At 43.2% G+C, this 25,895-nt stretch overlaps 1 protein-coding gene across 4 annotated transcripts in view; it reads right to left on the reverse strand.

The window, feature by feature from the left end:
* Positions 1-318: 318 nt before the first annotated feature.
* The window catches only part of ICA1 (islet cell autoantigen 1), a 150,013-nt gene continuing 124,436 nt past the window's right edge, over positions 319-25,895 (reverse strand). For 2 of the 4 annotated variants that reach the window (XM_032592415.1, XM_030308012.2), the window contains exons 11-15: positions 22,967-23,029; positions 22,824-22,856; positions 12,696-12,965; positions 2,790-2,879; positions 319-595 (exon numbers count right to left, since the gene is read on the reverse strand). In XM_032592415.1, the coding sequence (XP_032448306.1) occupies positions 471-595; positions 2,790-2,879; positions 12,696-12,965; positions 22,824-22,856; positions 22,967-23,029 (581 nt within the window). In that variant the 3' untranslated portion in view covers positions 319-470. The remainder of the gene's footprint in view (positions 596-2,789; positions 2,880-12,695; positions 12,966-22,823; positions 22,857-22,966; positions 23,030-25,895) is intronic. The other 2 variants (XM_032592417.1, XM_032592416.1) reach the window with 2 other exon arrangements.

Here is a 25,895-nt window from a genome sequence, read left to right on the forward strand (position 1 = left end):
GGTGGCATGGCAAGAAGGGGAAGTCTTCCTGCAGCCCCCTTACGAGGGCGACAAAGGCAGGGAGTACATGAGGAGGCATTTAAGCTTTGCTAGCCTCCCGCCGCCTCTTAGGCTACAGGACTCGTTACTGCAACCTAATACAGAATAGGTTGATGATTTGAACTTGGATCTCACAGTAGCCCAGTGACACATCAGCAGCCATAATGCGGACGTCAGCAGGAGAGCGGCCAGCCGGAAAATTGCTCCTAGACAATCGTGTATTGTTAGATCCACATAGAGAATACATTCAAACCCTTTATACCAAATAAGAGTAAATAATTATACCAATATAAACAGGGCCTCTGACCCTTTCATTTTATTAAAATGGCACGTAAATATGAAAACAGCATACTGATCACTTCATACGTCTGCGTGTCCCCAGGTGTGTGGCCGAGGAGTGGCACGAGGGCTCCCTCCGAGAGGCTGCAGAATCATGCATTGAGCAATTCATGTTCTTTATCGGTTTTCCCAACAGCATCAGGATTTGACAGTGGGTCGAGGTCAGCAAAGAGGCTGAACCAGGCAGTCAGGTCCGAGGAGGCAGCCTTGGCAGGTTCTGGGGAGAGAACAGGCAACATGAATACACGTACCTTCCAAAGGCCCACCTCTGCCATGCTGCATACAGGTGGGTCCAGGCTCGTCTGGAAAAGGGAGGATACTACTCAGTCAGACGAATCCTATTACACTCTGTCTCTAAAACTAGCTAGGGGATTCCACATCTCCCTGTTGGCTATCGGAGAAACATTTCTAAACCATGGCCTGAAGCTCAGTGAAGAACAAGCCCAGTGTTAATCCACACCTGCACCCCCATCCCAGCGGATGGCACGGCCCAACAAGTTGCCTAAAACCTCAGATGGTGCTGCTTCAACGCAAGTAGGAAATATCACTGTGATTTCAGAAATCGAATGAATGGCTGAGGATGCATGGTGCCTTCCAGTGTCCACTGGAGGAATCTTTTCGAATCTGCTGGGTCAAGGGAAGTATGATGGTCACTCTTTTCAGGCTTTAGGGCATCAGGCTGAGAGGAGGGTTTCTCCTTTCTCAGGGTCACTGCCCTCATCCACCTCTTCTGTTAGAGGGAGGAGGCCTTTGACATGCCTCCCTTCCTCCCCCCTCACACCCCTCCCACTTCACCATCTATGGATGCTCCCGTCAGCTGTTCTTTAACTGAACCACCCGCCCTAACTTCCCGAATGCCACAATTACACAGCCAAATTATTTTCCAGATGAGGAGAGTATTTTCAAAAGAGTGCCTCATGCAAGTGATTTCTACACAAGTTGGGGCCTCTTTATATAAATCATTCCACATGAGGATCGAAGTTCATTGGCTTGGACAACCCAGGCTTTTTTCCCCTTCCCCAACAGGTGGGAGTATCAAAAGCACGAAGAAAACGTCTGACAGGTTATCCTTCTAGCTGAGAGCAACAAGGAATGTGCTTGCCATCTGGCTGAAAGAATCTCGGAAAATACTGGTGGGACAGGCTGCTACAAGGTTATGCTAGAGGAACAGGACAGTGGTTATGGGCTTATCCTACAGCAACAAGGCCTTTGGTCTTTTCACGAAAATGGCACTGAAATGTTAAGGTGCCAATCATGGTATAGTTCTGATTCCTGTCTTTTGTTTTTCCCCATAATCTCTCATAGGTATATTACTTTATCATGAGATAATCAACACATCCATTACAGAGATAAAATGACTACAAGCAATGCTCACTGGCAAGAGGCAAGTTACTGTGTAACATTAATCGATCTCCATGTACAATCAACCTGCAGAACACTTGGCTTAGTTTGATACGATAAACTGAGACCCAAGAGATCTCAACATAGGTTGGTTGGGGAGTGGAGTGGGGAATAATTTTTAAAAAGGGAGTAACCAACTCAACGTTTAGTCATGTAGGAGTCCACACAGCAAAACGTATGGGGCAAGACTGATTTAAAGAGGATTAGCCATCTCGATTCTTGATAGGGAATATCAAGATCTCTTAAAGAGATCTCCAGCAAAAATACACTACATCACTACATTCACTTCCTCTTTTCCTCCTAACCTCCCAAAGGTGTAGGGCAGCCTCAGAGGGTAGCTGTGGCCTTGCTAGGAGGAGTCAGGTGACTGTACTTTGGTGCAGCCCTCACCTTCCCTAGACCTCTACTGCCAGAGTTTGGGAAACCAGGGGCAACTGTTTGCACAATACCTACAAGAACATCCTGGGAATGCTTCTGGATGATAAAGACACTCCCTGCAACTTCCTGTGGTTAACACAGAAAGTGGGTGATGACCAAAGGAAGAGAGAAACAGCTGCAAATACAGAGATCTTCAGTCAAGCACAGGTTCTCTTTGGGGACCTGTCTCAGAAAAGAACAGTCCCACGAGCTTGAAAGGCCCTCCTCTGACAGTTAAGTAAACCTGGCTCTTTGTTAGGTGGAGGCAATGGTAGTTTCAGTAAAAGACAGCAAACTTCACTGGCCTTTCCTACCTTACTGGAACCATTCAATCTTGGGCAGCACACAATCACATGGGGAGAGGTTATTTGGTTCCTCCTCCTTTGGTTTAATAAGGGGAATTATTAGTTGGGACACTGGGCCAGAATAAAAGAACATAATTCCTAGGATCATGCAAAACTCTCCACCCTTGTAGCCCATGCTTTGTACCCTAGGTGCTCAAATAGAAATTAGTAAAGAAAAGACAGAAAATAGTGTTAGGCTAGTTGAAAGGAAGGCAATTGTCATTTCCAGGGAATAAAACACTATATTACCTTTCATTGCAGGGCTGTTGTCATTTGGACTGCTTGCCTGTGGTGCTGGCCATGGAGTAGGAGGAGGATTGACATTGTTCTCTGACCAGCCTAATATTCAAAACCAGAGGTTGTTAGGTCGAGGGAAGAACAGGCACACTGCCCTACCAGGCACTGGGCACACACACGGTCTCACCCATAGTGGCCTCCAAAGAAAGGGAAAAGGGTGACAAGACCCTTCTGCCATGTTCTTCATACCTGGGGTATATTTTATGGGACAGTAGGTATGTGTGTGTGTATATATATATATATATATACACATATACATATATATATATATATACATATATATATATATAATCATACCTAATTCATAAGTATGGAAAATTAGGGAAAAAATTGGATTTTGAAAAAAAAATTGTGAAATTGTTAACATTGAAACATTTTTTTTTTTTTAGCTCTATGCCCATTTTTCTTCTCAAGTAACATCATTTCATGGTCACACCAAAGATTATCCATAGCATTCCAAGGAAATCAAGTGCCTTGTTTTTCTGTCATAAATGGAGAAAGCTTAAAAAAAAAAGTGAACAATAGTGAATATAGTGATATAACTAATAAACTGTGGGTCTTCTCCACTTCATTATGATCCAGCTGATTTATTTTGTATCCAGCTAATCTGAGAAGTTTAGTTAATACAGATAAATAAATGGTAGTCTAGTCCAAGTTTATGAGGGGAAAGAAAGCCCCCTCCCCCAACTTGCTGCCATGTCCTTAAAATGGCACTTGGCTTGTGTAACCCAACATTCTGTAATGCCCCCTCTGCTCTTCCTGCTTCTAATGTGAACTTAACATCCGGCAGTCCTGCTTGGGGAGAGGCACACCTAGTTTCCCTAGATGTTTTGGCATGGTTCACATTTAATTTAGAACTTTACCATATACTCCTTTGCACATCTGCTTTAATTCTTGGTATGTTTAAGTCCTGTCTTCTTGGTGAGAGAAGAAATTCCTTCTTCAATGTGCTCCAAAATACCTAATGCAGCATAGGAAGGTGTTTGTGGACTAAGTCCATTCTTGATTCTCACCATGAAACATAGACCATCAGATGATGTATCACTGTCGGGTCCATCATTGTTAAAATTGTATCCTTTTACTGGGATGCTCTGCTTACAGTGTTTTCTCTGGAAAAGGTTTTGTCTCCTATAAGGCCCTCATAAGACAACATGTTTGGATGGCACAGTTCAGCTGGGGCAGTGAAACCAATTTCTGGAGCAAGAAAAGTCAATGAGTATATGCCACAAAAATGATAGCATTTAATGCTGCTCATTTCCCCTGCCACTAGTCTAAGATGTGTAATAGGAGATGTCATTAGCAACTCTTACTCTGTTTATTAGTTTGCATTTTTGTGTCACCTCCTAGAGTTGTGAGCCTCTTGGAGATAGGACCATGTATTAATCATCTTTACATCCTGTACTGTGCTGCCTGGCACACAATGGCTGTTGAATTAGGATAAACTATTAGAGAATAGTCTTAAACCATAAGAAGTACACTTATAAAGCATTATTTTAAGATACAGCAAAGCAATGCTTGGCATAGTAGATGCTATAATACTCACTGGCTGAATTATTTCATTTTAGGCAAGTGGCATACAGACTTCTCCGAGAAGACTAACCAATGACAAATGAAACAGGAGGCCTTTGACCTATTTATTGGTTCTAAAACAATGCAAACATATAGAGGGTTTTTAAAAGTATTATTCATTGGAAAGGTACTTGAGTATGTAGTTAACATAATTCATAAGCCACCAAAAGCACCAGATTTTGAGGGAGCTTTCTAGGATAATGGAAATGTTCTAACACTGGACTATAGTGTTAATTGCACACTATAAATTTACCAGAAATCCTTGAACCATTCTTTTACAATGGCTGGTTTTTATGGTATGCAAATTACAGTTCAAAAAAAGCAGTTTTAAAAAATGACCAGTATTCAGTGTAATCCAGGAGTAACACAACCTCCCTAGTTCCTAGATAACTGGCCCATGAGCATTCCTTTTAAACCCAAATCACATAAAACAGTGGCAAATGTGGAAAGTTAAAATCGTGATTCCATAAGTATACCAAATAAAGCTGAAAGAGGTAGAATGTAACTGGGTGACTTTTACCCTTTTCCCCTACAATCCTCTCCCCAACACCAAATGTACTCAAGACCCACCTGTGCTCAGCAGAGCCCACGGACCCTTCCCAGCACCCCCAGCAAGCCTGGCCTTAACCTCTTAGAGTAGTGGTTCTCAAAGTGTGGTGCCCACACCAGCAGCATGGGTATCACCTGTAAGCTGGCTAGAAATGCAAGTTCCCAGGGCCAACCCTGACCCAGTGAATCAGAATCCCTAGGGGTAGAGCCCAGGAAACTGTTTTAACAACTCCCCAGTGATTCTAAGTGCAAGTTTGGGAAGCACTGTTATAGGCGGTCTCCAAGGAGGCTGCACAAGGGTCACTGTCTCCATCAGGATCAGGCCATCTTGGTTGAGGCCAGAGCCAGACAAAGGCAGAGGCTCTCCTAGGAAACAGAGGGGTCTGTCTCAGAACCCTACTTCCTCAGGTCCTGCAGCTTTAAGCTCTTCAGTTCTGTCAAGCTCTCTGAGTTCAAGGAGATCCACACATTCAGAGAGAACCTGAACCGACCCAGAGCAAAGCCAAATCAGAGGTACATAAGTCAACCCTCCCTGGTCTCTATATGCTATTCGATACAGTGGGAACTCAATGAGATAATTTTTCGCATTTCAAAAATATGCACAAAAGTCATTTTTTTTAAATGGCTGCAGAGAACACTCGAAAAGCGAGGCAGGTTGGAAGCATTGTATTTTTTAGAGTATAAAATGGAACACATTCCTAAAGGAGGCAGAAATAAATCTACATGTCAAAACCGAGCTCCCCTCACTTTATGTAATGGGCATGTTCCCGAAAAGTTATAAATAAATAAAATGTCTGTATATCAAATCATATTTTAACAGTACCAGAAATATAAATCATTTTTCAAGCCTATTGGATTATAATGGCATATTCCTTTATAAAGACAATACATGTCTGTTAATTGGATTCATTTGTAACTGTGGGTTTTGGAATATTGCTCACCTAAACACTCATGATCGTACAGGCAACATCTAGAATCTATGGATTTGGGGGCTTCTCTGGAGCAGAGGAAACGAAGGACGATGAGTCTGATGACATCCCCTCATTGGAGTCTAAGATGATGGGGACAACATACCTCAGAGTTTTCACAAAGACACAGGCTGTCCCTATTCTCTTGTCCCACAGTGTGGAGCAGAAGCAACAGCCAGTCTGCCAAGTCATATTGTTCCCTCAGAACAGCTATTAAGCAGAAGTCTAACGCACTTATGTGCATGAGGGGGAGAAAATAGTATGGCTGGGACACTGGCTAAAACAGAAAGAAAAGAAAATATAAACTCAGCTGCAATGTCACCCTCACTCATATCACTTTGGGAATTATGTAGGGGAGGGGTGCAATGAGGGTAATTATGGATGGAATGCCAAGCCAGATTTCAAATGTCTTGGCTTCTGTCAGGAAAAAAAATGCTATTTAAAGAGAACTTCGTGTAGCTAATATTCCTGTAATTGCCATCAACTCTTCTCTAGTTGGTGTTAGCTAGCTGAGGCGTTTTTAACATGAAGGTGTGGCTAGAAAGATGTCTCCCCATCTCAGAGTAATTGTGTCAGGAGAGGGTGGTGAAGGGTGGGGGCCGCAGAGCAAGAGCTGAGAGCTCTGTGAGCAAAATGATTATCCTAGCTCACAGTTCCTTTGATATGTCAACTGTGCTACCCATTTGCAGGAAACACATATAAAATTTTATTGGAGCAATCCTGCCCCCTTTACTTACATAAGGGAAAATATAAATCAGCCAGAAATAACACTGGCCAGCTAGAGCAGCAAGTGAAGCCAAAATAACACCATCCAGAGGAGCACTTTACCATGAATGTAATTTCACTAGCTGGGAGAGCAAAAGCCCAGGCTGGGTTGATGATCATAGCGTGGGGGGCTCTGGGGTGGGGTTGGCAGGGAAAGGGAAAGTGGGAACACCACAGCCATGGTGGCCAAGCACCACCCAGCCATCCATATTTCCCGTACTGAGCCCCAGTTTCCATCTCTGCAAAGGGTGGGTAAAAATTCCTGCCTCATAGGTGGTTGTTGTTGAATAAGATAGGATCTTGTAGGTGAAACGAGAGAGTAGAGAGGCTAGAGAGCAGGCCATCAATAAATCTAAGCTGAATCTGAATTTTAGTCCAGCTCAGCAAGCACGAGGAACAACCCCTGAGATTAGCTGAGGGTTGTTTTCTTTTAATCTAGTGATTCAATGTCTGCTGCTCTCTCCCTCCCTTCTTGTCATCCCTCCATCCACCCAGTCTTTTTTGAACATCTACTGTATTCCAGGCACTCAGCCATGTTCTGGAAATATGATGGTGAGCAACACAAACATGGGCCCTGCCCATGACAACCAAAAGCAAGAGACAGAAAATTAGACCAATCTTAAAATGACGTGAGAGAATGGGAATGAGTGAGTATACCGGGTGCAAAGGGAATGGAGGCAGAAACATCTAACCTGGACTGCTGGGAGGAAGAGGAAGTCATGGAAGGCTCTGTGTATGAAATGACATTGAAGCTGAGAACCAGAAGGATGAGAACTTAACCAGGGAAAGCAAGCATCATGGGTGTGTAGGTGGGTGACGTGCTCTAAGGAGGAGCGAGAATGCGTACCAGAGCCCAGTGGTGGGTAGAGCCAGGCTCACTCAAGTTCGATATGGCTGGAGTCCAGCTTACTGACATAATACATGTTTCTCCAACAAAACAATGTTGTTAAGTCATGCTAAGTAAAGGTGTGGGAAGTGTAGGCAGCAGTGGGACTGGGGTCAGGTCCCAAAGGACCTTGTAAGCCAACCTGAGGAGTTGAGAAATTATATAAATGATGGATATAAAACTCCAACAACTTGGCAAGTCACAAGACCTGTGTGGGAATCCCTGATTTCCTCATATACTAAATGGGGGTGGAATAGATGGTCATCAAGGCCCCTTCCATGAATTAAAGGAGGCACTTAAATTCTGCACATATCCAAGACCTACAGATGCTCCTCAACAAGCTGCTTCTTTGATGGAACAAAAATTCCACTGGCTCGTGTTGAAAGTACCCACACTGCATTAAACTCTAACTGCACACCACAGTCTTCTCCTTCATATCCTTTGAGCCCCAGAAATACGTTATCTGGAACCAGGCTAAGCCAGGAATGGCAAGAGGCGAGCTCAGTTTGAGGAAAGGTGAATTTGAGATAATGCAAAGCTTGGCATTACATTAGCCTTAAATAGAAACCCACCCAGATGGCAATAGCACCTAGGCATGGTATAAAACAAAAGACTATCCAGAAGGAACACAGGGCTGTACATTTGTGAGAATGTGGAACAAAACTCCTAACTTTGGTTTGCAGAATCCTAAATCACAAGATGTCCTGGTGCATTTATTTTGAGCAGATGGTAGTCTTTTCAGTATCAGTGTCTATTTCTAAATTAAATTTGGGATATTGGTGGAGAATGGAGAAGAATGTCAAATGAGGCTTATCAGCCTCACCTCATCTCTACCTTGGGCAACCCCCTCTGACTAGCTCTCTTTCTACTCACTTTAAGAGGCCTTAGGAAGGCACTGTTTTCTCCTCCCTGTATGACACAGGAAATTCCAGCCCCTATTATGCTGGTAACTTCAGAAACTCTTAGAAATCCTACATAAAATTAACTCCTCTTTCAAATGTTCAGCCCAACTTAATCCTAAATGTAAGTTGCTTTGTTTGGCTCTCCCAGAGCTTGAAGTTGAAGTGGGGAGCAGAGGAAAATGCAATTGTTATCTTACTAAATCCCCCTTCCTTTCTGCTCCCCAGAGCACAGGGGAATGGATGAGGAAAGAGGACAAAGAAAGGAGGGAGGGAGGCAGAGGAAGATGGGGAGATAAGGAGGGGAGAAGACAGAAGAGGTGAAGAAGAAGGGAGGAGGGGAGAGTGGGAGGGAAATGCAGCCTGTGGAAGAGCAGAGTTTGCTGCCCCCCAAGCCTGGAGCATTCCCGAAGTTCTCATGACACTCTGACCCTGAGGATGCAGCCCCACTTGGACCTAACACAGAACCAGGACAGCGGTGGTTGAGACTGAGCAGGAATGCGCTTCAGGGAAGATGTGGGTGGCTGCTAGCACAGGCGAAGATTCGATAGACAATCTCGATTTCAAATATTCTATTCTGGAACATCATCTGATTTTTGTGGTTGACAGGGACCCTGCCTCCCCACATGCACATTCCTCCTTCATGGCAACCACCTGTCCTTGGTCTGTGTGTGTGTCCAGGAAACCCAGGGCCAAGCTAATCATATTATAAGTCCTGCTCCTCTGGAAGCATCCACGGAGAGGCCTGAAGGAACCCACTGAGGAGTCACATTTGCCATCAAAGACTTGGTACAGAGAGGCAGCCAGAAGGGAAAGGTGAAAAGCACAGACTCTGGAGGCAGATGGCTCAGGTTCACTATCTCTCTCTCTCCTATCAGATGTATGATCTCAGGCAAATTACGTAGCTACTCTGTTCCTCAGTTTCCTGGGCTCTATGATGGAGATGATGATAGTGCCTGACTAGGAAGGGTGTGGTGAGGATTAGGTTACGTCAACTCTCTACCACTGCTTCTTTCACTAAGCCAACATGCCAATGGGCCTTTGTACTCCATGTTGTGTTTGACTTTTCAGTTGTTTATTTAATTTGGGTTTTGAGATGATCTGGATAATCAGGGGAAGCAGTTCCAATACGAGGTGTCAGAAGTTTAACAGTTACTTAGATGCTTTTGCAATTCATGTATATAGATGCATTTTCTAGACGATGGACGTAATAAAAAAAAATCTACAGCCAATATTCATCTTTTCCTCTTTTTTAGGGTGAAAGTCCTCATAAAAGCATAGACTGTGGTTGTAACTGGATTACATGATCAATCATCAAAGCAGGGGGGCTGTTCTTTATTTGTACCACATCTGTTTTGAAGGTTCCTTGAATTCAGGCAGCACCAGTGGTGGAATTCTGGGAGTACCTGCTGGGAGTCCATAGGTGTGAGAGAGGCTGAATGAGCTTCCTCTTTCAAACACTTAGGTTCCACTTTTTTTTTTTTTTTCTGTCATTTTAAGTTCCATAGACATTCAATTGATGGCTGTTGGCATGCAAAGGCAACAGGATAACTCAGAGGTTACGAAACAACTCCTTTAACATTGGTCTTCATAGAACACCAGCAGAGAAAAGGAAACTTTTAGCAGCCAGGATGATCCCTTTAAATGGTAAATCAGATCATACCCATTGTTGGTCCAAGATGCTGTGATGGTTCCCAATTTCACTTGGGCTAAAAAAAAAAAAGGCCCAGGTTGTTCCAAAGGCTAGGACGCCCTGTGTGGCCTAGCTTCTGCCTCCCTGCCTCACTCAGACCACAGTGCTCTTCCTGCAGACCCTTGGGCATGCCAGGGGTGTCCTCCCTTGGGCAATGGCACATGGGTTCCCTCTGTCTGCATCTCCACATGGCCGATTGTCTCATCTCCTGCAAATCTGCTCAGATCTCATCTTAATAAGAATCCTATTTAGTTCTACAGCCTGACCTACCCTGCTCTCCACCTAACAGTCTCTATCCCCTGGTTCTAGCTTTCCTTTTCCTCATCATACCAATCACTTTCTAACCCACTATGTGATTTTTCTTTATTATGTTTCTTGTTCATTACCTCTTCTTCATTAGAATGTTAGTTCCAGGAAGGCAGAAGCCTTGTCTGTTATGTTTTCAGATGAATCCCCAGTGCCTGGCACCCAGAAGGACCCAATCAATCTCTGTTGAATGAGAAACTTGCTAAGAAGCTAGCAGGGTGGCAACATAAAGTTAGATTTTGCTTGCTTGAGAAATAATGGCCTGCCTTGGTAGTAGTACCTCTCTACCAGTATAAGAAGACCTCTTTCCAAAATGAGCTTGCATTTTTCACTGTCAGAACACCTCCCTCCTTTTTTTTAATTTAGTTTTTTGAGAGCAACAGAGACAGTGTGAGTGGGGGAGTGGCAGAGAGAGGGAGAGAGACACTCCCAAGCAGGCTCCACGCTGCCAGGGCAGAGTCCAACACGGGGCTCGATCCCACAAAACTGTGAGATCATGACCTGAGACAAAACCAAGAGTCAGACACTCAAATGACTGAGCCACGCAGGTGCCCCAGAACACCTCCCTTCTTAGACCCAAGTGTGCTTTTGTGCTGTTTCCTTGGACTTGGGACAAGGCTAAAGTGCCAAGTCCATGGCCACTGCTCTGGTCTTAGCTCTCAGGCATAGTTCCAGGGCTGTGGCCCCTGAGCTGAGATCTTCTCACCCTGCCTGCTCAGGAAAAAGGCATGGAGCTCTGACTTCTCAGCTGTCAGTGGGGGCCACTCACAAGTGAATGACACTCAGCCACCCCAGCTAAGTGAGAGCACTGCCACCACCATTCCTCTGGGCATCAGGGGCCCTAGTGTCTCCACAGCTGGGGGCCCGAATCGGGTTCATCCTGCAGCACAGCTGGAGAGTCTCCAGCAGCCCCACGATCTGAGAGGTAGATCCTGGCTCTGGGCTTCCAGCTCTCCCACAGCTTGTTGGCACCTCCCCCGCAGGTGGGTGGGGGTGAAACTCAACTCACTGGTGCTCATCTGGGGCTCCAGCAAAAGAGATGGCGAAACCCAGAGGTGAAACTCAGGGTGTAGTATTTTTGGATTCCATGTATCTCTCCTATCTCTAACTGTTACTGAAAAAAAAAAAAAAAAAATGACATGGCTACAAAATGAGACTCCCAGAAGAAGATAAAAGGAATCATGTATTTCATTTAAAAAAAAAAAAAAAGAGGGAACACCTTTTTTTGGTCTTGCCCACCAACTCTTGCTGTGTCCATGATCTCATCTCCAAAGACCTGAGGTTTTTTTTAATAGCTCATAATTACTTAATCATTCCAGTTCTGCTGTTTGTTCTCAGCTTTAAGTGCCAGATAAACACTTATTAAGGAGATAGCCTAAATTCATGGAAAAACCAAAACAACTTGAGAACTTCTTAATAGTGATTCCTGTCTTACAATTAAAGCGACATGAAAGGAGGAAAACGGTGTCGAAATACTAGAAAATAGTCTCCTTCCCAAGGTCTGTTTAGAAACTAAAACTTTAAAATTTCAATCTGAATTTAATTTTGCCCTCTAAATCAATGCGCTCCTCATGCTGGCAGTTCTCAACCAGTGTGCTGCCCTGCACCCTGACCAATGTTGCCAGCCACAGATGATCAGTGTGGAAACTGTATTTCGTCTGTGGCCAAGGCACATGGGGCTGCTGAGCCCCATGGTTTAGGCAGAACAGGAGCAGCTGAACTGACAGCATCCTCAGCGTTGCAGTGAGCCAGGATGGAAAGACAGCAAGAAGCAAGATAAAATTCAATGTGCAAAGAGTTAAGAAGCCCAGCGTGGTGTTACTTGGCACCTAGAAAGACTACATGTCTATAGAAACGTGGAGAACTGGCTAGGCAGAATTGGCCAAAGGCAATAGGGTCACAACCGGGAAGATTCTCTAAGGTATGCCCTGCAAAAATCTAAAATGAGAGCAAGACTGTAAGATTGAGAGCCACCTCTCTAACCTGTCATTAAAAGGAAACATGAACATGACGAGAAAATTATGAAAAGCAAGAAAATTATGAGAAGCAACCTATCTTAAAGCTGGGATAGGACTCTGAGATTTCAACTAAAAAGACACTGGATATAAAATAAAACCCCGAAAACATGAAAAAAAGACAAAGAAGGTAGAAAGAGGCTTTTGGATTAAAAATAAAGAACGAGCACACAACAACAAACCCTGTTTCAATCCCCGTGGTACGTACCTTGGAGTGAGGCCTGTAAGTCTTTCATGTTTTGGTCTAAAAGCTGTGAAGGAAGGAATCCTGAGCCTGCCTGGGGTCTGGGGTCTGGCTCTCCGGCGGCCACAGTGGGCACTGGCTCCTTCGGCCGGCCGTCTCCAAACACGGCAGCCCACTCTTTGCTGAACTCACCCTCGTCCAGGGAGGAAGCATTGAAGATCTCACTCAACAGAAGCAGGTCATCTTTGTCAGCACCCTCGGGTTCTAGGGTCCCCGCCACTGGGCCCAGGCAAGCTGATCAAAGTAACAGAGCACAAAACACATCACCACCCAGCGCCCAAGCTTTTGGGAGCAAATACAGGGGGTGGCTGGGATGGAGCACACTGGGTGATGGCTACATTTAAGAAAAAGTTTATCAAACCATAAATGATTCTCATCATAGTCTCTCTTAAATTCCAGAATTCAATTTCTAGTCCCACTGTCACTCATACCCCTTCCTCCAAAGCAAGTCCAGTTTCTGGGCATCAGTAGGATTTCCATTAAAAACTCTAGGGTTTTGTTCTTTTCTTAATATAAAAGCAAATTTACCACCAAAACATTTCTCAGACAGGAAACAAAGCCAGGATTGAAGGCATGTGGGAGGTTTTCATTCCTTGTTTGTATAGCTTCCCAAATCTTTTCACACAACAAGCCCTAGAGCCACAACCACCACACCCTGCAGGAGTCTGCCCTGTCATCCACAATGGGGAGAGGACACTTGCCACGCCTTGGGCAGGAACAAAGGATGTCAGGAAGTCCAACAATGACCAAGGAAGGCCTCTTGCTTCCTTTCTCCTTTGCTGCAACTAAATGCAACCCACCTCGAGGCTTTGCCAGAGCAGAGGAAAGGTGGGTCTGGTTTGCCTGAGGGCAGCAGTGAAAGAATGACAGGAAAACGGCAAATTATGGAACCACCTAGAGAAGGCCAGAGACACAGTCCCTGGAGGGTTGGAATGAGAACCAGACCAGAGGGTAAGCCCCAAGGCCATTCTTTACTTGCTGTGTGACTACAGCAAGACCCTTAGCTCTTCTGGGTCTCTTGTTTTTTTCACCTGTAAAATGATAATATTAATAATGCCCACCTCAAAGCATTATCAGGAAGATGAAAGGAAATACACCTTTAAATCTCATTGCTTGTCCACAAGGGAGACTTTAAAGAAGAGATTCATTCTCATAATATGAACACTGACAAAACACTTAACAGGGAATACAAATAGAACGGGGGCATCACTAGCCAGAAATCCTACAAGACCTTTCACTGGGTTTTCTACATATTTTGAACACCAAAGACTGATGGTCTTACTAACTGTGGCTTTGCTGTGGTACCTAGTTGCCACATGGGAACTGCAAACGTAAGTCACGAAGAGAAGGAATAATCGTGATTTGTATTTTCTGAGCTATACTGCAATTCTGATACTGTCATATTAAGTGAGATTAACAGGTTTTCCTCAAATATATGAGGCAATTAGCAAGTGAAGGCTTTTAAAAAAAATACATAAAGCTTATCTGTCAGCTTAACTGGATCTACTTTCAACCACACTTTATATAAAGGTGTTCTGACTGAGAGGACTTCTGATGTGCTAAGCAGACTGGCTATAAATCCAGGAAGGGAGGAGTCCAGTCACTCTCTTATCACTGTGGTTTAAAAATAGTAGCAAAATATGGCTTTAATTGGACAACTGTCTAAGTATTCTTATTGTTTGTGTTACCACAGAAATTTGCACTGGACGTAGCTTGTAGGTGGGTGGTGAGAAGACAAGGGAAATGGCATTTTAGTAAATAGGCTTGCGAGACAGTTCTTTAGAAGGAGGGTGGGCAGCCAGGACCCACCTTGACCTGTGCATGGTGGAAAGGCAGGTGGGTAGGGTAGGACAGCCCATATTTGTGAATGCAGGCAGAAAGCATGGCTGTGTCCATTAACATACACCTCGCTAGGCATCCTCCCTCCTTTCGGCTCTCAATCTCACTTGATGTCAACTCTTTTTACATACATTAACTTCACAAATCTCCATACATTCTACTTTCATTTGGGACTGGAATATCCAAACCTTTTCTCCTGGTTTACTTTCTGGCCTGACTGAAACCAGCTGATTGCGGAACCAAACCTGTTTTACTAGAACCAATTCAAATCAAACAGTAGACTCTAGAGGAAGGGATGACTTTAGATAAGCACTGGAAGTTATGCGTATTCTTCCTGAAGTCACTTTACAGCCCTCTGCTAAGTCAAACCCTGACTACTCTTTGATTTGAATTAACATCATCAATTTATTTGAATTGACATTTGATTTGACATCATCAAGATGTTAACCCAGGGAAGATCATGACTAACATTAGCAACAATAAGTAATAAATGTTAAGCCTTCCAAAAAATAACCAGAAACTGGGGAAGCTTCATCTTTAACTATTTAGGTTGTGTGTGACAGTTTTGAGTGGACTTCTGTGGGTTTTGTTAACTTGGCATCCCTTCCCTCTTCCTCTTCAGTTTTCCCTTTCTGGAAACACCTTCTCCCCCAGATCCTGGTGAATACTACATAAAGTGCCTCACCACCCCTCATCTAGACTGGCCAGAGTCCTTCATTTCTCAGGCCATGGAGACTGGCTCAGGGATGAGCACATGCCAGAGGCTTCGCTGAGGTTGGTGTATGGAAGGGGGAAGGAGGAGGGTGTCTTTCTCAGACTCCAGGTTCTAAAGATACAGTTTTGAGGCTCCCAGGAATGAGAGAGCCTGACATAGAACAACACAGTATCAAGAGTTGGAAACAGAATATTGACAACACTGTCTAAGCTCTGCATCCAGCCTCATTTGAGGCCAGTCCATCACTGTATGTCCTCAGTTACATGGACCAATACCCAATATGTTCTTTTCTTTTTAATTTTAAAGTTAAACTACTTAGAGAAGGGTTTCTATTACTTCCAACCAAAAGATTCCTCACCAATATTGTATCCTGTCAAATTCAACTTCACTGACAATAATGAGAAAAGGACCCATGGCAAGGATGATACTGTCTAGAGCTATTTCTTAACAGAAATTTACTTGGAGATCTACCACTGAATTTGGGCTATTAGTGTCCTGGTTATTTAACAGTTAAAGTGGGCTGCACAGTGGACATTCCTCTAAGAGAACTTATTACTTCACTAAAAGCAATGAAACTGGCACTGACTTGAACCAGAAAACAGGGAAACCCAATTACTGCCCTGATAATTAAGATGCTTGAAATTACTATACATAACTCATAAGAAAAACTTAATTACAAGTAGAAAAGGACAGGCTTAGGTCTGTAACCAGACAAGTCAAGACTTGAAAAATAACACTAGTTCTTAAGAATCAAGCTATCATTTTCCTTGGAAATAATTCAGCTCAACTGTGAGAAAATGGGGACACACACAGAGAGATGACAAGCGCTTTGAGAGAAACCCTGGTAAGGGCTGTACAGGCAGAGTCAGGGCTTCCACCCAGGTAGCTGAGCAAGTATCATGCCTGGGTCATGGCACCCATCCTGCTTTTGTCTTCAAGGGTGAACCAAAGTTCTGGAGCTCTCAAGCGCCAACCCACAGATACAGATACCATTCCAAGTCCCCGTCATGCTCTTGTAGGCTCCTGAGTCTCCATGTTCACTCTCACATCCAATAACCCAACCCCAGATGTTACTACAAAAATAGAAGCCAATAGACACAATGAACTCTAGTTCTCACCTCTAGGCCTTCAGCTCTATAATCCTTTATGAATTCCCTCCTTTTTTTTTTTAAACGTTTATTTTTGAGAGAGAGAGAGAGAAAGAGAGAGAGGCAGAGAGAAAGAGAGAGACACAGAATCCCAAGCAGGCTCTTGGCTCTGAGATGTCAGCACAGAGCCTGACACGGGGCTCAAACTCATGAATGGTGAAATCATGACCTGAGCTGAAGTGAACGCTTAACTGACTGAGCCACCCAGACGCCCCTCCCTCTTCCTTTTTTTTTTTTTTTTTAACGTTTATTTATTTTTGGGACAGAGAGAGACAGAGCATGAACGGGGGAGGGGCAGAGAGAGAGGGAGACACAGAATCAGAAACAGGCTCCAGGCTCCGAGCCATCAGCCCAGAGCCCGACGTGGGGCTTGAACTCACGGACCGAGAGATCGTGACCTGGCTGAAGTCGGACGCTTAACCTACTGCACCACCCAGGCACCTCTCCCTCTTCCTTTTTAACATCAGCCCTAGGTACACTCTCCCCTCCTGCTGGGAGCCTACTCTGCCCCCACTGGGATTCAGCTCCAGCATCTCTATTCTTTCTCTCTCCAAGGCTTCCTCTCCTAACCTCAGAAGACATGTGCACATCCCAGCAACAGCCAATCTTGCGACTGCTGTCTCCTTGGGCACCCCGTCCCATCCCCAATGTTGCTGCTCTGGTTTCTTCTCCCTTCTACAGCCACACACTGTACTTTGTCACTGCTCTTATTTCCGCCACCTGTAGTCAAGTTCCTGCCCCTGCTCCAAACAGCAGTGGCCCTCCTGAAGGTTACCAGTGAGATCTTCATGGCTGATTCAAATCCCTTTCTCTGGCCTCACCCTCTGTCGGACTTTGTCCTGTTGTACAAGCTGGAAATGCTGTCATCTCCTGGGTCTCCATGAAGTGGCTCTCTCAGATGTCCTCCTATCTCCTCAACAATACTATCCCTGCTGCCTCTTCCTATTCTGGTTGCCCTACAGTTTCCTCCTGAGCCATATCTGCCTTCCCTACATTATCTACAGAACATCTTATCTATTCTCATGGTTTCAATCTCACCTGGGAAGACTTTCAAATCTCCATCTACAATTCCAAGTTTTCTTGAACTCTGATGACAAACTCCTGACTCAAGGGTCCCTTGGGGTTTACTACTGGCAAGCCTGCTGACACTCCATAAAAGGCACCCTCCTCGCTGTATACCTTTGTTCAGTGCAGCTGTGAGAGTTTCATTTTCTTATTTTAAAACCTTCAATGGCTCCCTCTGACTCCCGAAGAAAGGAACACTCCTTACAGTGGTATTCAGGACCTCTGCAGTCCAGCTCTAAGGCAGCCCTTCCAGCAACTCATGAGGCCTTCAGAGAAACCTATGCTTTGGCAAAACTCCCTCACATTTGCCATTCCTCAAACATGCTTTCCTGCCTTCCTGTCTGGAAACCTGTTTTCTCCCAGTGAGATGCCTAGAGAGAAGAATCATACTGAACTGAAAGGAACCTTGGAGATTATCCCCATTTAACTCACTTTACAGATGAGGAAAAAGATACCCAGGTCAGATGACCTGCTCAAGGTCATATAATTTATTAGTTACAGATTATCTGTGTGGGGACCCCTGGCTCACAGATTAAGATGTTTTCTCAGTGCAGCACACCGCTTTTCCCTCAGAGCCTGTTAATGATGTCATATATAAATGAATATTCAAGCTTTTGTAAAGTGTTGAGGGTTTCTAAGGTCAGATGGCTCCACCAGCAGCCAGGCAAAACTCTTGGCTGTAAGCAGCATGGCAGAATGGCAGACCCACGCAGCATGTTTGCCTTGTACTGGCCAGGGGTTCAAAAATAAAATTCCTAGGCCCCTGGGAAAATATTCCCTAGGAAAACTGATTCTGAGCCAATGAGCTCTAACTGATTCTGACCTAGCGAGTTTTCAGAGTGAAAACTGACATACAGAGGAAGCTCTCTTAAGTTCAGATGGAGGGTGGGTGACAGAAAGTAGATGTGGGACACTGGTGACAGCCCACTCAGGTTATATTTTTGAAATCATACTGAGTTTCATGACCTCAGCATGAATTAGGAACCTAGGAGATGGAAATGGAGCTACATAGACCAAAAATGAGAGCACAGCAAAACAAAGAGATAAATGTCACAACAGTTACCTTCATCTGTGTGTGAAACAGGAAGACTCTGCTTCTCTGTTTTTCTCCCTGGTCCCCACTCTCAGCATTATGACTAATGTAAAGGCCGCACATTTGCAATACATATGAAAAACCCCAGCAACCAACACAATCCTCACATCACCTGACAGAGAGTAAGGCGGGGGGAAGTGGGGTGGGAAACCACCGTACAAAAAGTCTAACGAGAAAAGTATTCGTCCTTATAAAAGGCTCCGGTAACAAATTGTACTTGTTTGGAATCCAAGAATACTACTTCTAAAAACTCCCTTGTGGTGAAAAAAGACACAGCTAATAATAATAATAACAGATGGGGAAAAGTCCATCTCTACCCACTCTCTGGAATACACACACACCCCAAACAAAAACAAAAACAAAAATCCCAATCGTGCTAGACCCTGAGTAAGCACTCAGAAAAAGACTTCTTGATGATCCCCAGTCCTGGTCCTCCATTTTAACATTAGATCTTAACAAGCAAGTAATCTTACTGAAAAACTTGACACCCGGGGCAGGAGGAAATCTATACAGAACACTACTGACTACAGGGTGATCAAGTAAGAACAGGAGAATGTTTGGTTTTAAAAATGCACCATTATTTTATGAAAGGACCAATGTCAGCTGTTCATACTAGGATGCTGAGGGAGACAGGGAGAAGAAAAAGTTTATGAAAAAAGATAACAAGCTTAGTCTTTGCCACACTGCGTGTGAGGAAGCAATCAGGTTCCTAGTCAGCTCTATACAGAGAACAAAAGAGATAGTCCTGAACATCTGGGGAGAAACCAGGCATGGGGCCATAAGCCTGTATTATTGTTACAGGCCAAAGGTCTGCACCCGGACTAAAGGGAGCTACTGAATAAGCTTCTTTGTCGTTCTGATGGTTGGCCAGAATTTAGAGTCACAAGTCTGAAAGTAGTAACCAAGGAAATGGCAGAAGACAAACGTTTTAGTTGCAATGTGTACAATTATAATTTTTTAAAATTTCAGTTAGTCTTGTCCTAGAGAAGGATCTTTTGGATAAATCCAAGTAATGAGATTTAGGTGGGCTAAATTCATCTAGCTATGTAGCTAGCTTTATAGCTTCACTTCCTGTTCAGTTATCTGATAGTTCTTTTTCTCAGCCAACTTTGAGGAATACAAACACTCCTGCATGTTACAACTAACTCATGAATTGAGGCTGGGATTGTCACATGTGCTCACAAGGTGATTTCAGAGCCACTTTAAAGTTATTGCAAAATGTCACTCAGTTTTTTTTCACTTAAAAATTTGTATAAACTGGCCAAGTATTGGTTTGCTATTTACATTATCTATTTAGTTGGAGAAAACACATTTCATTACGACACTGAATCGGAGTGATTTTTTGGGGCAACGGCTCCTGGAGAACTGTCTCCTTGTTGTTGTCATAAGTGGTCTGCTTTTTGATAACACTGTACCATGGCGTGGCCATTACTTGTCTAACAGAATTACCACTGGGAGTGAACTGGCCCCCAAGCAGCAGGGTGCTAGAGCTTATAGCCCCCAAGTCCTATAAAGGCAGCCATCCCTGGATTAAGCTCTTTTTATTTCTTGATTGCTTAATGTCTTGCATATTATTATCAGTGTTTTAATTCAGGATCTGGGCCTTCTGGCGGTTTTCTGAAGGGCACACATTTTGAAGTCAACTAATTATCGTGTGTTCTTTTCTTCATTCACCACAAGTTCTGTGCACTGACAGAGTATTTCTAGACTTGTGGTCATGTTAATCTTTAAGCTGATGCTGCCCTAGGGGTTGCCAATGCAGAAGAGTCAGATAGTGACAGAACATGGCTCACGCCTCGAGAAGGGCTTTATGGCCTGGCAGTGATAAAGGGAAAGGAGAGATTATGTGACATTGCATTTAACTGAGACAATCCGTAAATCAACTTTTCTGCCTGAAAACAAATACACATTTTGGGAAAGAATATAGTCACCTCCCTATCATTAGAATTAAGTGAGTGCTCAGAAAAAGGGTATGAGCTGCTATTCTATGAAACAAAGACTGTTAACTGTAAACCAATGAGTTATAAAAGTTGTTTTAAATAAGGGGAAATATAACAATCTTATTCCAGTGTATCTGTGACAGGCTCTGGATGAAGCTTATGAAAGTAAGCATCTATCTCAGGTAGTAGCATTTCTGATTTAATTCTGTGAAGAAATACATGGGTACTGGGTTAATTTTTGTTTTGCCATTACTACCAAGTTGAAAAAGTCAAAATCCAAAAGCAAGAACCCTTTTTTGTAAGAAGGGGGGAAACACAAGAATATGGACTTCTACCTGCTTGTGTGTATGTAAAGAAATAGGGATGAGAATATGGAATAGAGAGGAGTGGCAAGCAGAAATGGGAGTCAGAATTTTCCACTGTCTACATTTTCACTGTCATTATCACGTACTGATGCGAATATACATATTCAAAACTTATGTTTATTAAAACAGTGAAATTAAATAGATAATAAAAGAGCAAATTACATGAACAAGAGGTTGGCAACAGGAGAAATAACAGTCTTCCTTTCAAAACAAGTTGAAAGATACAGCTAATTATAAATAACTTGTGAAATGTTAAGATTTGGTAAAACTACGTGGTGGGTACCTATTGTGTGTTAGATTATTGTCTTTATCTCACCTTTGCAAGCCTGCAATATTTCTCCCTCCAAAAAAGTTTGTGAGAAAAGCCCTTTATTTCATAAAAGTAATCTATCCTTATGCCAAGTGGGAAACGTTTTTATGAAAATGGAGGCCAGGTAATGGCAGTCTGCTTTAATTATTTGCTTTGTACTCTCATAACCCGAGGTGATTTCAATATTTACAAATAAGTATTATTCTGACAAAAAAACATGTGGACATTGATGAAATATTGCAAAGTGTGTTGCCTGGAATGAGAAATTGGTAAAGAAAGCAGGTTTCTTCCAAGTTTATAATCCTAAGCCCTGGAAACTTAATGTAAGAGTTCTACTTACTGCCTTTCCATTTTTGAAAAAGCTTTAATCAATGCCTTCTGTTCCCCAGACTTCCTCTCACACTTCAGGAATTAAGCCCAAATCAAGCTCAAACTGAGTAGAGGAAATTGTCGGCCCTAGTTAAATGGGGTCCATAGGATCATCTTGCCCCATTTCCAGTCCTAGGAGAAACTTGTTCCATCAGGGTGGACTATGGACCAGCAGTCCAGGACAAAGGGTGCTCTAGAGTTTGTCTCAGAATCTCAGTGGAATTTTGGACTTGTGATAAATCATCAGAAGCAAACCCTTGGTGGGATGGAAAACAAAGGCTATACCAGGCTGAACAGTCAATTTCCTGGGGTCATTTAAGACTATGCTTATCTCAATCAAATCCATGCTTTTGGATCCTCTTTTTGGGAGTTAGTTAGTAAATTATTTTAGGCGGTGAACTTGGGTGGGTGACCTAGCCAGGCAAGTTCTTCCTCTGCATTTAACTAAGGTTCCGTAGGGGCGCCTGGGTGGCTCAGTCGGTTAAGCGTCCGACTTCAGCTCAGGTCACCATCTCGCGGTCCGTGAGTTCGAGCCCCGCATCGGGCTCTGGGCTGATGGCTCGGAGCCTGAAGCCTGCTTCCAATTCTGTGTCTCCCTCTCTCTCTGCCCCTCCCCCATTCATGCTCTGTCTCTCTCTGTCTCAAAAATAAATAAACGTTAAAAAAAATTAAAAAAAAAATAACTAAGGTTCAGTGGAGGTGCAGCACAGTATACCACCAGGACAATGTTTCTAATGCCACTGTCTCAACTGCTTACCATCTGAAGAGTGTTCCTGTGTCAGAGGTCATGAGAGACCCTGTATATACATGATCTCCAATTCTGACAACAGCCCAGGAAGACTGTTGCTATTGGTTCCATTTTACAAATGGAGCAACTGAGGCTGAAAGAGTTAAAGTGTGAAGCAAATTACCTAAGGCCATACAGATAGTTTATGGTACAACCAGTACTCAAATCTAGGTCTGGTTCTGAAAGCCATGTTTTTTCTACTATAGCATACAACCTGTGACATAACTTTTAGCTTTAGTAGTCTGAGTATTATGTAATTAAGCTAAAGATGACAAATCCCACATGTACTAATTTGTACTTGGGCATATTTAAAGTCATTTATAAAGACAAATGACAGTTACTTAAAAACAATTTGCTTGGGAATGCAAAGTTATTCAAAAAAATAAACATTACATTTTCCTGCATGTAAAAACAGTATTAAAAAATTAAATTATAACCCCAAAGAAATATATAAATCTTACCACCTTCCTCGGGTTTTATGCCTAATAGTTCATCTGTAGGTCCATTAAAGGAAACAAAGAAAACAAAATTATGAGTCAGTTTCATTTTGTAAGGAGTTTGTCAAATTTATTAAAATTGAGTCATTTTCCTTAATCTAGATTACCTGAGCATGCATTATGTGTAGAGCTTTTGTCTAAGGCAGTTAAAATGCTTTTTCCATCTTCAGCTGTAAACAGAACACATGCACTTGGTTATCACGAATTCAGAATGGTGTGTGGGTTTGTATACTATTTCAGTGTAAGGTAAACACACAGCTCATCACACAGAAGCAGGGGTCCTCTGATTACATTTTCTCAAGCTGTTGGCTCTCCATGAATTCTGAGCTGACAGCCTTGAATCTTTGCTTTGTTTGGTGGAAAACTATATGACACTGACTACACACTTCTTTCATGGACAAATGCATGACTTAAGTAATTGACTACTGATGGTGCTGTGAACGTTAGGCATTTGGGTCTGGCTAAAATAAAAGGGCACATTACTGAGTGAAAGAAGTCAGTCTGTAACATAATTCCATACATACAACATAATTACAACTGTAGAGAATTCTGGAAAAGGCAAAACTATGAAAAGAGTAAAAAGATAAGCGTTTGTGGTGAGGATGTGGAGAAGCAGGAACCCTCTTGCACTGTTGGTGGGAATGCAAACTTGTGCAGCCACTCTGGAAAACAGTGTGGAGGTTCCTCAAAAAATTAAAAACAGACCTACCCTATGACCCAGTAATAGCACTGCTAGGGATTTACCCAAGGGATACAGGAGTGCTGATGCATAGGGGCACTTGCACCCCACTGTTTATAGTGGCACTTTCAACAATAGCCAAATTAAGGAAAGAGCCTAAATGTCCACCAACTGACGAATGGAGAAAGAAGATGTGGTTTATATATACAATGGAATACTACTTGGCAATGAGAAAGAATGAAATCTGGCCATTTGTAGCAATGTGGATGGAACTGGAGAGTATTATGCTAAGTGACATAAGTCAGGCAGAGAAAGACGGATACCATATGTTTTCACCTATGTGGATCCTATGTGGATCCTATATATGTGTGTGTGTGTGTGTGTGTTTATATAAAAGATAAGTGTTTGGGGGAGGGGAGAGATGAACAAGGTGCAGACACAGGGGAGATTTAGGATAGTGAAACTATTCTGTATGATACTCTAATGGTGAACATATGTCATTACACATTTGTCCAAACCCATAAAATGTATAACACCAAGAGTAAACCCTAATGTAAACTATGAGTGATAATGATGTGTCAGTGTTGGTTCATTGATTATAACAAATGTACTGCCCTGGTGAGGGATATTGATAATGCATGTGTGTGGGAACAGGGGATATATGGAAATTTTGTACCTGCTTTCCAATTTTCTGTAAACTAAAAACTGCTCTAAATAATAAAGTGTGTGTGTGTGTGTGTCTGTGTATGTGTGTGTATGTGTGTGTGTGTACAACACAACATCCTTAAAACTTAGTTTGCTCATGTGTACATTAGACTTTTTGCAGGTCACAAAATAAAGACAGGTGACACTTCATTATGGTGGATTCCTCTATTTGTACACATAAAACAAGGTGATCAGCATTTGCAATCTCAAAATATTACACAAATACCACAAGTGAACACACTACACAAAGAGAAAATTTGATCCTCTATATTATCATATATTGCATAAACATATGATTTATATTGACATGTAACTTGAATACAAATATAATGAACTGGAGTTTACATTTTCCCTCAAAACTAAAATGTTTCTATTTGCTTACCTAGATTCCCACAACATAATTCATGCTGTTGGCTCCCAAGGGATACTGAGGCTGGAGGTCTGGATCAATATAGTCAGAGACCTCTTAGGTGGCCAACAACATCAGGCTGGCCTGCTTCTCTGTCTTCTGCCATCTGCTCCCACCCTCATGCTCTAGAACATTGTCCCTCTGACCTCCTGGTCCTTCCTGGCTCATAGTCTTTGCCCAGGCTGCTTGTTTTACTCTGATAGCTTTTGCAACTAGCTGTGTGATCCCCTCAAATAGGTGAGTTCTCTCTCTCACACAGCAAGAATCCTTGCCATTCTTACCAAAGTTGGAGCTATCCAATTACTTGTGCAATTGTTAGATTATCACCTGCTTCCCCTTTTGACCATGAGCCCCATCCTGGGAAGGGTCTGGATCTGTCTGTGTACTACTGTGTGCCCAGAGCCTAGTGCCATGCCTGCCTGCCACACAGACAGCGCCCAATAAATATCTGTTGAAAACATGAATGAGTATGTGAGTAAGTGAAGGTGAGAACACATGAAAGGATGACATGAAGCTGAGTTAGAAAGGCAGAAAGGTGAGAGGGTTTTGTTTTGTTTTCTGCTGAAAGGCAGGTGTGAGAAAAGCAAATGAACCAGTAATGTGGGAGGAGAATAAATAAAGCAGGTGAAGCAAAAGGTTGGAAAAGAAGGAGGAAAGACAGAAGCAAGGTCAAGGGTAAAGGAAAGGCAGAGAAAGGAAGTTTCAGGGTCTGCTTGCCCCTCCTATCTCCCGGAAGGGCTGCCAGAACGAAGGGTGAAGTGAGCAGAGGTGGATATGCCCCCCAAGAGGGCCAGGCTGAACACAGGGTTAGGGTAAGTTCAGTTCTCTCCATATCACCTGTAAAGCTTTCCCCTGCATCTCAGAGGATTCTAGTACCAGTGAAAAGCTCAGTGTTATATCACCTTAGTCCCATCACATTTTACTGGACCCTCCACTCCTTTATGAGAAGAACCAGTGAAAACTGGCAGTAATGGCAGGAGACAGGAATAGCTGACAAACCTTTCACAGCACATTGCATCATCTACCAATGCTCTGATCACTTTTCTAACTATCTGAGGGTCGGTATACCCGAGGGAGCTGGGGTTACTCATGACAGAACAGACCCAGGAATCACCTGGAAAAACCATGTCTGAGCTCTCTCCATCTGTTCCCAACAAAGACCAACCCACCCCACAACACAATGAAAACCAACTCACCCAATCTGATCATGTAATCTTATTAAAACTATCTTTACAGCCCAAAT

Source organism: Lynx canadensis, chromosome A2, assembly GCF_007474595.2.
Source record: "Lynx canadensis isolate LIC74 chromosome A2, mLynCan4.pri.v2, whole genome shotgun sequence".
Classification (NCBI taxonomy): Eukaryota; Metazoa; Chordata; class Mammalia; order Carnivora; family Felidae; genus Lynx; species Lynx canadensis.